This window comes from Juglans microcarpa x Juglans regia, chromosome 2D, assembly GCF_004785595.1.
Source record: "Juglans microcarpa x Juglans regia isolate MS1-56 chromosome 2D, Jm3101_v1.0, whole genome shotgun sequence".
NCBI lineage: Eukaryota > Viridiplantae > Streptophyta > Magnoliopsida > Fagales > Juglandaceae > Juglans > Juglans microcarpa x Juglans regia.
In genome coordinates, this window is record NC_054596.1 from 968,589 (window position 1) to 981,927 (window position 13,339).

A 13,339-nucleotide genomic window follows, 5' to 3' on the forward strand; every position below is an offset into this window, starting at 1 on the left:
AGGTCACGTGCCAAACCTAACATTCTTCCTCTCGCTCTGGTTACTCGGTCGCACGGTGCTGACCAGGAGTGGTAGAGAATCGAGATGTGGAGGTCGGCGTAAACTTTTGTTTCCTTGAATTTCATTCAAAGATAATTCTAATGGAGCTCCGCCGGTGGAGATCTCTCTCATGATTTTTCACGAGGACAAAGAAGGAATTGTAATTTCTGATCAATGGAGTCGTCGGCAGCAGCAGCATCGTCGGTCACTTTCTATGATTTTCTGGATCGAATGCGTAACCCGGCTTCCCTCGATCTCGTACGATCCATCAAAAGGTAAATTCAAACCCTAAAAAAATTTCTTTCGCTATTGTATCTTATATAAAATAACGTTTTAGTACCTAATTTGGAGGGGAATATTTGATTATTATATAACAATCGAACTTCTTTCTGTTTGATTTTTAGTTAGTTCAAAAGCTAATCAAACTCATTTTCAGCTTCATAGTCTCTTCTTCATTTTACGCGGCCAATCCCGAGAATGATGGCAAAAGAGTGCAAGAATTCTACTTGACAATGGAAGCTGCTATTAGGGAACATCCTTTGTGGACCGGTGCTTCTGAAGAAGAAGTTGACCATGCAATGGAGGTACTTAAATTTCACATCCACTAAAATACGAACTTTTTTGATTGATTAGTATTTCGTCTTACCCAGGTTTCTTTCGAAGTTAAATTTTAAACTGACAATAGAATATAGTACTCGTTTTCTCTCATGTAAAACATGATTTGTAGCAATTGAAGTGCCTAATTCGTAGATTTAAGGTGGCATATTGATCTAAATAGATTGACATCTGTATGACACCTATTGCAGGGTTTAGAGAAATATGTGATGACAAAGTTGTTCTCACGGACGTTTGCTTCTGCTTCCGAGGATTCAAAGATTGATCACGAAATCTCAGAGAAAATATGCTTGTTGCAAACCTTCTTGAAGCCCGAGCATTTAGATATACCAGCAGTTCTTCAGAATGAAGCTTCTTGGCTGGTATGCGTGCTGGCATGATTTAGGTCTTATTTTTTACTATTATTATGTATAATAATGTATTCAGAAATGTACGGTGATACAAAACATGTTTCACATATTTAGGCATGGTATATTAGTTCTTTAGTTCCATGGGGTAGCTATCGTTGCCTAATTATTGAGAATTTCACGGTACTATTGATGCACCAATGGAAAGAACAAGTAAAAGCTAGCCATTGCAGAGATCATATTTTCTTGTGAGATTTATTTTCTGAAGGCAAGTTGCATCACCTTGAAATAGATTTGAATCCTAAACGGCTTTCAGACAAACATTTGTCTAAACCCAAAAAATATTAAAACTGCCTTAAATCTATCAAGCAAATTAATAATTTTTCTGAAAAATAAAGCAAAATAGTGAATAAAATTAGCACGAAATTGAACATACCAAACATTTTGATTAGGTAGGACCCTTCTTATTGTCACCAATGAACCTTAAGTTTTCACTGATATTGTGTTACACCATTATGAAGCCTCATTTAAGGTACTTAAAATACAATTATCAGTAGCAAAAGCAAACCAAAAACTTGATACACCAACTACAATAATAAGTTTGATGATTGCACAAAAACATATTCTAGCGTTATGTAGATGTGTATTTCTCTTTAGTGTTATTTGTGGCATTTTATGAATTTTTGCACAGACAATTTTCATTTGTACCTCGATATCTTTAGTCTATGATAAGGTTTTAACGAATCGTCTAAAATAAATTGTATCGGTCAGCCTTGAGGCGAAAACCAGATCATTTAATGATCTTTGGATATTTCATTGTTGGATTGTTATGTGTCCCCCATGCCTTCCTGCTCCCCATCTTTTCCTTTTCTTTGGGGAGTGTACTGGTCTTCAGAACTTATAAGTGTCCCAGAAGTTTGTCTTCCTGAGGTTATTTATACGTGCCTGGAGCAACTTCTTCGCTCGTTTATTTGTCTTTTAGAACTAGTGTATAGTCATCATTCTTTTTCCATTAGCAATCAGTTATAGTAATCTTACCTGTTCCTCTAAAGGACTAGTTGTAATTTCCCTCCCTTTTTTCTTCTGACTCAGCTTGCAGAGAAAGAATTGCAGAAGATCAACACTTTCAAAGCTCCTCGTGAGAAGCTTTCTTGTATTATGAATTGTTGTAGGGTCATCAACAATTTGTTGCTCAATGCATCAATGTCAGAAAATCATGTACTGGCAGGACTAGATGACTTTCTTCCAGTTCTTATATATGTTACGATCAAGGCAAGCTCTCCTTGGTAATAAGCCATTCAGCTGAACGTCATTCTGTTTCTCAATTATGAGCATTTTTTTATCATATATTCATGATGCTGTCATCTTTATAATAATTGATATTTTAGCATCATCGTACCATCCTTACCAAACAGATGCATTTTCTATTGGCATCTGTATCAATTACCTTTATATACTTATCAGCATTGCTCCCATTAGTTATGGTTATCTTTGTGCCTAATTTCCTTTCTCATTGTGCAGCGAAAATAAACAAAGAAAAAAAATGAAAAATTGCATTTTATGAATGAAAATATTATTCTAATGGAATAACATGGTCCTTTCATCATTCTTGATATTATGTATATTTGATGTTTATTGCCCAAAATCTACATTCTGTGTCTTACATACTTAAATTTCAAACTGCAAGTTTCTTGTCTCTAGTGTGTAGTTGCTAATCATTGTTTGTGGCGGTGGAGTAACTATTAAGTTATGGTACATGTTGGTAGAGCTATGGTAAATCTTTAATTGTATTTGGTCATTTGGTGTTTGTCACTCAAGGTCTAACCTTTGATAAGGATGCTTGATATTGTTGATCAATATTGCAAGTCTCTCTTCCTTCATTATAGTGAGTAACTTCATCCTACATCCGTGAAACCAGCTGACAAATTTGTAAGAAACATTTTCTATTTGATGTATCAGTGAACTTGTAAAATCCATGTTCTGTTGTTGAATATCTGCTTTTGTTGTTTTGTTTGTGATGTGAAAGTTCCATTTTGTCCTTTTAGCAGTAAGAATATTTCAGATTTTGTCTTATCTATAAGAATGCTCTAGGTTTTTTTTTTTTTTTTTTTAACAAGATTGTTGCAAAAACTAAGGTAAATTCTTAAAATACTATACTAAGCTTTTCAACTTGTTATGAGCAGGCCAATCCTCCACAGTTGCACTCTAACCTCAAATTTATCCAATTGTACCGGAGGCAAGCCAAACTTGTCTCAGAAGCAGCTTATTATTTCACCAATCTTGTGTCAGCCAAGGAATTTATTGTCGATCTAAGCGCTAAATCTCTTTCCATGGACGAAATCAAATTTGAGGAGAGCATGCAAGCAGCAAGATTAACCAATAAAGAAATGCAAACAGAGGCCTCAACCACATTACTAGGTCAAACAGATCCTAGTCCAACAAGAATACTAGATGAAAACAGAGATCTAAGTGGTAAGCCTGAAACGGCCATTGTTTTCATATTTTTTTTATAAGTAAAAGAAATTTTATTGCTACTAAAATAGGGATCTTTTTTTTCAAAAAAAAAAAAAAAACTAGCCAACAATTATTTGTTAATGTTAGTTTTAAGAGGGTATTTACTATATTTCATTGAGCTATTTGTTTCACTATCATTACCTGCTGTAGTTGCTACTAACCACCCGAGTCCCCATATGTCAATCTCTCATCTACTGTTTTTAGAGACATTATAGCATCATTTCTCAACAACCAAAAGAAAAAAAAAAAAATAGTTTACACCAACAATCTATGTAGTAGATCCTCAAATGCCTTTGACTGCATTAGGTGGATCAAATTATCCTTACATGGATGCAAAGGCTGGTGAACTGACCATCGGAGATGTGGAGAGATTGCTGAGTTTGTACAAAGATGTAGTTACAAAATATACAAATCTCCGTGCTGCTGTTAGACACCATTCTTTGTCCAAGGCAGGACCCCCTTTTCCTCATTCGGAAGGAACCAGTTTTTCGTTAACACGGCCAGAGGGAGTAAATACAAAAATTGATCATCAAAGAGGAAACTAACAAGGTCAGTGTCTCTCTAGAGCAATTTCTAAGTTCTTGGCTATACCTTCTTTGATGCTTTTATTAAATCATAATGGAATGATATTATTTAGTAATTCATGAACAATCTCACAAAGAAAATTTCTCCTGAGCTTTTATAATAGATGGAACAAAACTGTTAAATAGTATATCCTTCAAAAAGAAGCTGTACATTTATCAGGAACCATACACATCACGCAATCAACCCACACATCTCTCCCTGTTTTTTTTTTTTTTTCCGTTCTTGATTGTTCGTTTTCCTTTTGTTTCTTCTTCTCCCTTCAGTTTGAGTAGCAGTAGCAATGATTTCAACTCTAAATTTTTGTTTCCTTTTGATATTTGACTTAGCCAAGGAAAAGATTCACACGGATATAGCAACAATCCACGGGTTGAAAGAAAGGCAGGAGCTTTGCGGATCAAAGAGTTTTCGGAGTTATGCCACACACAGAAAGAATAGGCATCAAGTCCCAGACTTATCTGCATGTCATGCAGAAGTTAAAAAAGCGCCTTGTTACCCGTAATACAGTCAGTACAGTACTCCTGGTCTTTGTCTTAGAGAACACCCTCGCCATACTCTGTTAATTTTTTCGTATAATTATTTCTAGACTAATTTTTTCTCTCTCCTGGCAACCTCTCAAAAAGCAAACTCTCCCTACATGGGTGGAAATTTCCATGGATGGGATATATTGGTGGGCCGGTGGCATCACTGGCAACGAATCTAACAGAGCCCATTCCAAAAAATTGGGTGCAATCGTCATTGGATCCTAACCAAGTGAATGGCACCTAAAGGCAAGTGATGAGATGTACGGATCACATTAAACGTACTTCTTTAGGTCTCCGTCAAAATATTTTGGGCCGGGCTTATGTCTGTAATTGACAAGCCGAATAGGGGCCCGCAACAATCCGTCTGTGTTAATAAATTTCTTTAAATTATCGAGATTTTTTGTTCTCTTTCCAGGGGAGAGAATTACATAGTTTTCCACGAGGATAATTTAAAGACTATAGATATAAATTAAATAATTTCCTTAAAGTTGGCATGTATCCTGCGAAAAATTAGGACGAGGCAACGACATAATTCTGAAATTTATTGTTCAATTATCAATATCTCTTGCTAATATGTTACGAAATATGGCAAACAAAAAGTGTGCTGGGAACCTGCGCTAAAGTAGCAGCAAGACCTGATAACAAAAGAAAAGAGGAATATAGTACTAACTAATAAGGCCTCTCTCTCTCTCTCTCTCTCTCCAATAATGTGTATATATATATATATATATATGATTGAACTCAAAGATCAACGCTCCAAACAGCTCCATCTCCTTCCCCACACGAGTTATGCACGTCTTTCATCCTCACCACGGATTTGCATATTCCACTGCATGACCAATCATATGATGCCGCGCATAAGTTCCCTGCCTGTGCCTTCCATTCACAATCTATCATATTTACACATTAACAATCCGGCATTATTAGCATTGTTCTCTGTAATGATCTTGTCTCAAAATATAAATATATATATATATATATATATATATATATATATATATGCGGTGACCAAATGGAATCATGTACTAAAAATGTAGAATCAATATAATACGATATGAAACCAACTACACTAAGTTCAATTATAATATTATATTACCTGGAGGGGTCCCACAGCACAGGGAACGGTCGTCGACGTGTTCAACTTCCAATCCGATAAACCATGAGCCCAGCGACACGTCCTCGTTCGCATATCTATGCAAGATGGGCCTGCCCATATCACAACCATCGCAAAAGTGCCGATTGCCCCATAATTGATCAGAAAATTAACTACTTAAATTAAAATGGTAAACAAAACAACAATTAATTAAAGGGTATAAGTTTTATAATATCTTTCTAGCCGTCAGATATATGCAAATTGAGGCCATGACGTGTAGGTTGATTCTTTTTTTTTTTTCCTTAACTCACAAGTTGATCGAGATGTAGGCAGCGAGGTCTTTGGAGATGGCATAGATTTGTCCGGTGGCATGCCTGAAGTACTTGTTCCCTTCTTCACCAAATTTCCAGTACTCTGGCTCGTGATATTTCACCCCCCTGTCATAACCCAATTACATACTACGTTAATTGATTAATATCTTAGAAGTTCACTACTTGTAATTTAATCTCTATGCATGCATGCTTTATTTGACTTTCTTTCATAAATAATCTCTTCGGTAAGTGGAGTTTTTGTTGTCCGATTTCACTTACTTATGAGATAGAACTGGGCCAGACTTCATACACCCTACATAAACTCTGGGTTTGTGTCGGTGTCGTGCAAGTCTACTCACCAGCATACCTGCAAAAACATGTATATATGTTGTGTTATCATTAATTAGCAACATGCAGCATGTTCTTCAATCTTCATGACTACTGCTACTGGCTATATATTCCATAAAAACAAAATGTTGGAGATCAAGAAGCTAACCCAAGTTGACATGGATGTCATCGTCCACCTTCACGTAGAAATCGGCATCCCAGATGGAGACAGCAGTGGAAAAATACATGCGGGTCTTGGTGGAGAGTTCATGGTAGCCCTCGACATGGTTGAGCCGAAGGAAATCCTTGTGCTCTTCCTCTTCTGCATCGATTGCTTTGTCAAGAACCCCACCCGGGGTGCTGCTGTGTCCGATCACAAACCTTATAACAATTCCCTTCTCTTTCTCCAGTTTCTTTAGCTTAGCTCCTGCATGTAACGTATACGTTTAAATATTCTACGTAAGTAGGTAAACTGAAAGTAGGGGACAGAGATGAGGGAAAAAAGATGACCTCTCGGCATCCATGTTTCTCGGACCGATTCTCGCCGTTTCCTGCTGCTAAAAGCTGTATTAATTCCGATGACAACAAAAGCCTTCTGTAAGCTGTGATTAGAGGCTTTTTCTAATGGAAGTTGAAGAAGTGCAGTGCCGCTCTGGCTGGTACGAGCTACTGCTAATTCCATTTCCAATGTTGAAATTGTTTTATCCAGTGACCTTTAATGGTGCACAATAAATGAAATATTATGAGATCCCACTAAAATTAAAGAAGGGTACTTAAAAAAAAAAAGAAACTATTTACAAGGGTAATTTCACTTGCTCGATAGCTTGATGGGTTTTTGTGACTTCTCCAATAATGTCTACAGATTTTCCTTCAACCAATTTCTGATCAAGGACAAAAAATAAAACATTAGGAATATTCTAATAACCAGAATAAACGTGGAAATTAACATCTGACTAGCAAATTAACTCCACATCATTAGTATTAATAAGCTCATGATCGAGATCTGACACGAGTCAACTTGTCAATTCCCAAAATTTCAAATTAGCTTTATCATATATATATATATATATATATGTATGTCTAATCACGAGTACTCCAAGCTAGCTTGGACTCGACCACTGGTTGAAATTAAATTAAACCTCGAATGAGTACATACTAACAAGTTAATTTTTCTATACCGGACATGCATGATTATAACAGAGATTCTTAATTACTACCCTTGCATTTTTTTTAAAAAGCAATAAAAAAAAAGGTACGAGACGACTCGTATATATATTACAAAGCTAAGTGCATGGGCGGTTTTATTAGGTAGATTTGAAGTACTAAGCTTAATTATTATCCTTTGTGGCCCATGACAAATTATAAAAGAAATAATAATAATTTATATACCCTTTTGTGATCACAATCTAATTGTGTGATTGCCTCGAGCCTATTGATATGATTTGGCATGTTGGGAATCTGAGCTTCATTACTTTGAGACTGTTGAGTCCATATCTGACTAGTGAAGAGTGATCCTGCAAGAAAGCTGGCAAGACAAAGTACAAATATGGTTTTTCCTGAAACTTGTTTTCCCCTCATTTTCTCGTTGTCAATTGCTAACACTGTTTTCAAGCAGAGAAAGTATCAAATGCCACAGTCCCGCAACCTCCTTCCTTCCAGATATTTAGCAGCAACGTCCGGCCTGAAATAAGTAATTTGAGTGCCAGCCCGGATCGAGATTAATTTCAAAGAGATCTAGAATTTGGATTTAATTAGTAGCTAGTGTCATGTACGTACGGATCAGAATATTAGATTAATTACGAAATGACGAGGTATACATACGACGTTGTCACGCATATCTCAATTGTACTAAATCGAATATATAGATATATATATATATATATATATATATATGTAGTACTACAATTAGTAGGTGAGCCAGAAGAAGTACGAGAACTTCCTTTCATATTAGCAAAACCCTACGTACACAATATTCTTAATTGTTTATTTATTTATTTATTTGTTGAAGTACGCGCGTATAGTTTCTTTTCACATGATACGGAACTTAATTAATGCAATAGTTGTTTATGATGTCAGTTTCCAATTCCCTGCATAACTATACTTTGAAATTAATGTTGTCCAGTCGATCTAGAGCTAGAAAGTCATGCATGCATGCGAGAATGTCATGTGTGATTGTTCATGCGAAAACGAATGCGCGAGAGAAATTTCTCCACGGAATCCAATTTAAGATGATGAGGAAAGAGAAATCCACATATTATTGATCGAAGGTGAAAAAAAAGGAAGGAGAAAAAAATCTACGGAGAATCATAGTCCATGTTCATACTAATGAAAAAGACCTTTGCAAACCCAACTTAATTATTCCATTTTGTCTGCAAGAAAATCATTTATATATATAGGGTAGGAGAGCATGAACAAGCAGAACAGCTACCGACTAGCTATCCCCTTCTCCCAGCCTTTGAGAAAAGGAATGAGAAGTCATGTACAATATTGATTTACCCACCTGTCTGTTTCCAAGTTCATAAAAATCTGAACAATTAACAAACCTATTATTAAAACACAGGAAAACATTTTCCACATATATATATATATATGTATGAAGAATTCTCATTTTTAACACATCAACATCAAGAATAATATATATATATATATGTATGTATCAGCTAATTAATTAATTCTCATTTTTGGAATACCACATTATATATGTGAAAGATCCATTTTCTTTTTGGGAATAAATATATAATGTATATATAAGCTGATAGTAAGTTGAATTTATAAGGTGGAAAAAACTGGGGATCGATGCAATATTTAATTACCTTGAGATCGATGGAAGGCTGCAGCAGCTTGTATATATGATTGCAGGATCAGTACTACTACTCCTCCTGCTAATAGTTACTGGATTGAGAGATCACGAGAAAAGGAGGAAGTTGCCGGCTGCTAGCTCTTCGATCGATCGTTAGTTCATAATTTTCTTAATCGGGAAATATATTTGGCTGCCTGCCCTGCCCTGCCCTATGTCGATGATCTCATGATCTCTCCAAATATTAATTAGACGGAGTAGGGCTTTAATTTGATTAATGCTGCATGCTGGAGGGGTTGGCAGTTCAATCATGTGGTTTTCATGCCTCAACCACCTGCCTGTATTCTAATGAAAACAACTTCGTCCTATCTTTGCGTGGGCGCCCTCTTTACTCCCATGAATATTATAATTTACGTCTTAAATCCGCTGCTCAATGCCCATAATTCAGTACAGTATAAATATACTATACTCATGCTTATTGTGAGATATATATTAATTATGTTTAATTATAAATTAATTAATTAAGACACAAATATTTTTTTTATATTAACTATATATTGCGGTATATATACTTTAATTACTTCAATTTATAGTGTGTTTAATGCATTAATAAGTACTAGTTGGGCTTTAAAATTTAAATTAATATATTTGTAGATATATATATATATATATATATATATATATAATCAATTAGATTATTCTGTACGTTGCGTGTGTGAATACAATATTTGAATATTTTGATTAGTTTTACTTTCCCAACTCATGCCTCTTTAGTTTCGTAATCAATTCTGAATATCTAAAATATATTAAAATTTTAAAAAAATTAAAGAGTTTATAAATTGAGAATTAATGCTACGCGAGGAAACCTTACACGATGCACGTACACACCTCCACTTAACTAACAATACGTAGAGAAATAATATTTAGTTCTTGAAGAACTAGTTCTAGATATTGTGTTCTTTCAATTCTATTGCTACTTTTCTTGAATATGCTGAATTATTGATCTTAACCAAATACATTAACGGCTTGCTTCATGTATTGCAATAATTTTTGAGTGATTAGAAGAAGTAGCTACTATTGTTTGTTTGATAGACTTCCATGAAATAGCTGTTAGGTATCTTGTTTGCGAACGCCCTTTATGTGGATTAGATAGATAACCTGCATCTGCATATCCAATTAATCTTGTGCTTGATTCTTTTGGATAAAATAATCCCATATTGATCGTACCACGAAGGTAACGTAGGACATGTTTGACTCCATTCCAATGTCTTCGAGTTGATGCAGAATTGTATCTTGCTAATAAGTTGATTGAAAATGCAATATCAGGTCTTGTAGAATTTGCAAGATACATTAAAGCATCAATTGCACTAAGATATGGTACTTCAGGACCAATAATTTCTTCATCTTCCCCTCGAGGACGAAAATGGTCATTCTCAATATCAAGTGATCGAACAACCATTGGAGTGCTTAAAGGGTGAGCTTTATCCATATAAAGTGCTTCAGGAATTTTTCTGTATATGTAGACTGATGAACTAAAATTCCATTTGAAAGATGTTTAATTTGTAAACCAAGACAAAATTTGATTTTTTAAAGATCTTTCATTTCAAATTCATTTTTTAAACAAGTTGCAGTTTTCGTGAGCTCTTCTGGAGTCCCAATGAGATTTAAATCATCCACATATACTGCAATAATTGCAAATCCAGACTCTGACTTCTTAATAAAAACACATGGACAAATTGGATTATTCTCAAATCCTTTCTTCAATAGATATTCGCTAAAACGATTGTACCACATGCGTCCAGATTGTTTTAAACCATATAATGATTTTTGTAGCTTGACAGAATAAATACTTCTGGATTTTGAATTATATGCTTCGGGCAGTTTATATTCTTCAGGGATTTTTATGTATATATCATTATCCAGTGATCCATTTAAATATGCGGTAACCACATCCATTAAACGCATATCCAAACTTCCCATTATTACCAAACTAATAAAAAATCTGAATGTATTTGAATCCATTACAGGAAAATATGTCTCTTGAAAATCAATACCAGGTTTCTGCAAGAAACCTTATGCAACAAGTCGTACTTTATATCTCATAATTTCATTTTTCTCATTACGTTTTCGTACAAATACCCACTTAAATCCAATAGGTGTAACACATTTAGGTGTTTGGACGACATGTCCAAATACTTTACGTTTTGCAAGTGAATTCAACTCTGCATTAATTGCATTTTTCCATTTTGGCCAATAATTTCTACGTTGACATTCTACGACGGATTGTGGTTCAATTTCATCATTACTTCTGGTAATGTCAATTGCAACTTTAAATGAAAATATAATGTCGACAATAATTTTATTTTTATCCCATAATTCTCCTGTACTTACATAATTTATTGAGATCTCGTTATTTTCAGGTACTTGTTCCTCTTCAGGAGATAGCTCTTCAGGAGATTCCTCTTCAGGGGATTCTTTTTCAGGAGAATTTGATGTTGAAAGTTTGGATGGATCAATTGATTTTGTTGTTTGTTTTGTAGGCATGGTTTCTTCAAGAATACCAATTTCTTTTATTTTTCTCTTTCGAAAAATCTTATCTTTTGCTCTAATAGGTCTTCCACACTTCAGGCATGTCTTAAATTCATTTGCTGCTTGATTTCTTGATTGTCCTACAGAGACTTCAATCCGCGCAGGGATACTAGCAACTAGAATATGAGATTTTATTATTTTCTTACTGTCAGTAAATGCATCCGGTAATTGATTTGCAATAGCTTGTAAATGAATAATTCTCTGAACTTCCAGTTCACATTGATTTGTATGAGGTTCAATATGAGATAATGTCGATGCATTCCATGTTATTTCTTTTTGTGATCCAGGCACATTTTCTTTTCCTAATGGTGGAAAAATTGTTTCATCAAAATGACAATCTTCGAAACGTGCCTTAAAAATATCACCAGTTAAAGGTTCAAGGTATCTAATAATAAAAGAAAAATCAAAATGAATATAAATACCAAGTCTTCATTGAGGGCCCATCTTAGTGCGTTTAGGAGGTACAATCGGAACAAAGACAGCACAACCAAATATACGAAGATGAAAAATATTTGGTGGTAGACCAAAAGTAAATTGCAACGGGGAGTATTTATTATGGGCAGTTGGTTTAATTCGAATTAATGATGTAGCATGTAAAATTGCATGTCCCAAGCAGAAACAAGTAGTTTTGTTCTCATAAGTAAAGGTCTAGCAATTAATGGAAGTCGTTTAATAAACAATTCAACTAAACCGTTCTGAGTATGTACATGGGCAGCTGAATGTTCAACATTAATACCTATTGACATGCAATAATCATCAAAGATTTGAGATGTAAATTCTGCTGCATTATCCAATCTAATAGACTTGATTGGATAATCAGGAAATTGAGCTCGTAATCTAATAATTTGTGCAAGAAGTCAGCAAATGCAACATTACGAGTAGAGTGTAGACAAATATGTGACCATCTAGTTGATGCATCTATTAAAACCATAAAATATCTAAATGGTCCACATGGCGGATGTATTGGCCCACATATGTCCCTATGAATTCTTTCTAAAAATGATGGAGATTCAATTACTACCTTAAATGGGATGGTCGGATAATAAGTTTTCCTTGAGAACAAGATGCACATGGATAATCACTTGGTAAAAGAATCTTCAGGTTCTTTAGAGGATGTCCATGCGAGTTCTTAATTATTCGTCGCATCATAATTGATCCCAGATGTCCAAGGGGATCATGCCAAAGCATAAAAATTTTTGGATCAAAGCACTTCCGGTGCATTACAATATTTGATTCAATTGTACTCATAGTTGTATAATATAAGCCTAAAGAGAAAGCTGACAGTTTTTTTAATATGAGCTTCTGGCCCGAAATCATAGAAATAATGTAAAGATATTTATTACTGCCTTCATTGGTGGTTTCAACATGATAACCATTACGACGAATATCTTTAAAACTTAGCAAATTTCTTCTGGATTTTGAAGAATACAAAGTATCGTCAATACAAAATTTTGTTCCTTTTGGTAACATTATATTTGCTCTTCCAGAGCCTTCAATTAGATTTGAAGAACCGGATATGGTATTGACATTAACTCTATTCAATGTTAAACACTGAAAATATTTATTATGTTTAAGAATTGTGTGTGCGGTACAACTGTCTG

At 34.7% G+C, this 13,339-nt stretch overlaps 2 protein-coding genes across 3 annotated transcripts; one reads left to right on the forward strand and one right to left on the reverse strand.

Moving 5' to 3' along the window:
• The first annotated feature begins 9 nt into the window (after positions 1-9).
• On the forward strand, positions 10-4,697 carry LOC121249635 (vacuolar protein sorting-associated protein 9A-like). Of its 2 annotated transcripts, XM_041148358.1 has the most exons (7): positions 10-314; positions 476-623; positions 846-1,016; positions 2,094-2,273; positions 3,185-3,473; positions 3,822-4,064; positions 4,427-4,697. In XM_041148358.1, the coding sequence occupies exons 1-6, from the start codon at positions 214-216 to the stop codon at positions 4,058-4,060; spliced, it is 1,128 nt and encodes a 375-aa protein (XP_041004292.1). In that variant the 5' UTR covers positions 10-213; the 3' UTR covers positions 4,061-4,064; positions 4,427-4,697. The 2 variants fall into 2 exon arrangements, with proteins under 2 accessions (XP_041004292.1, XP_041004293.1); XM_041148359.1 differs by lacking the exon at positions 2,094-2,273.
• A 461-nt stretch (positions 4,698-5,158) lies between these two features.
• Positions 5,159-9,359, reverse strand: LOC121249634 (probable beta-1,3-galactosyltransferase 8). The gene is made up of 9 exons (XM_041148357.1): positions 9,166-9,359; positions 7,742-8,033; positions 7,169-7,233; positions 6,863-7,065; positions 6,522-6,779; positions 6,305-6,392; positions 6,026-6,151; positions 5,718-5,827; positions 5,159-5,511 (listed from the first exon to the last, which is right to left on the reverse strand). Exons 2-9 carry the CDS (start codon positions 7,928-7,930, stop codon positions 5,363-5,365), a joined length of 1,188 nt encoding a protein of 395 aa, XP_041004291.1. The 5' UTR covers positions 7,931-8,033; positions 9,166-9,359; the 3' UTR covers positions 5,159-5,362.
• Between the last annotated feature and the right edge of the window lie 3,980 nt (positions 9,360-13,339).

Bases quoted from the DNA above. Each gene is read 5' to 3' on its own strand.
- LOC121249635 (XM_041148358.1), top strand. From the start codon at position 214: ATGGAGTCGTCGGCAGCAGCAGCATCGTCGGTCACTTTCTATGATTTT. The intron at 315-475 runs GTAAATTCAAAC...ACTCATTTTCAG, and splicing joins CTCGTACGATCCATCAAAAG to CTTCATAGTCTCTTCTTCAT. The intron at 3,474-3,821 runs GTAAGCCTGAAA...TGACTGCATTAG, and splicing joins TGAAAACAGAGATCTAAGTG to GTGGATCAAATTATCCTTAC.
- LOC121249634 (XM_041148357.1), bottom strand. From the start codon at position 7,930: ATGAGGGGAAAACAAGTTTCAGGAAAAACCATATTTGTACTTTGTCTT. The intron at 7,066-7,168 runs GCAAGTGAAATT...GCACCATTAAAG, and splicing joins AAAACCCATCAAGCTATCGA to GTCACTGGATAAAACAATTT. The intron at 5,512-5,717 runs GTAATATAATAT...TAAATATGATAG, and splicing joins GTGCTGTGGGACCCCTCCAG to ATTGTGAATGGAAGGCACAG.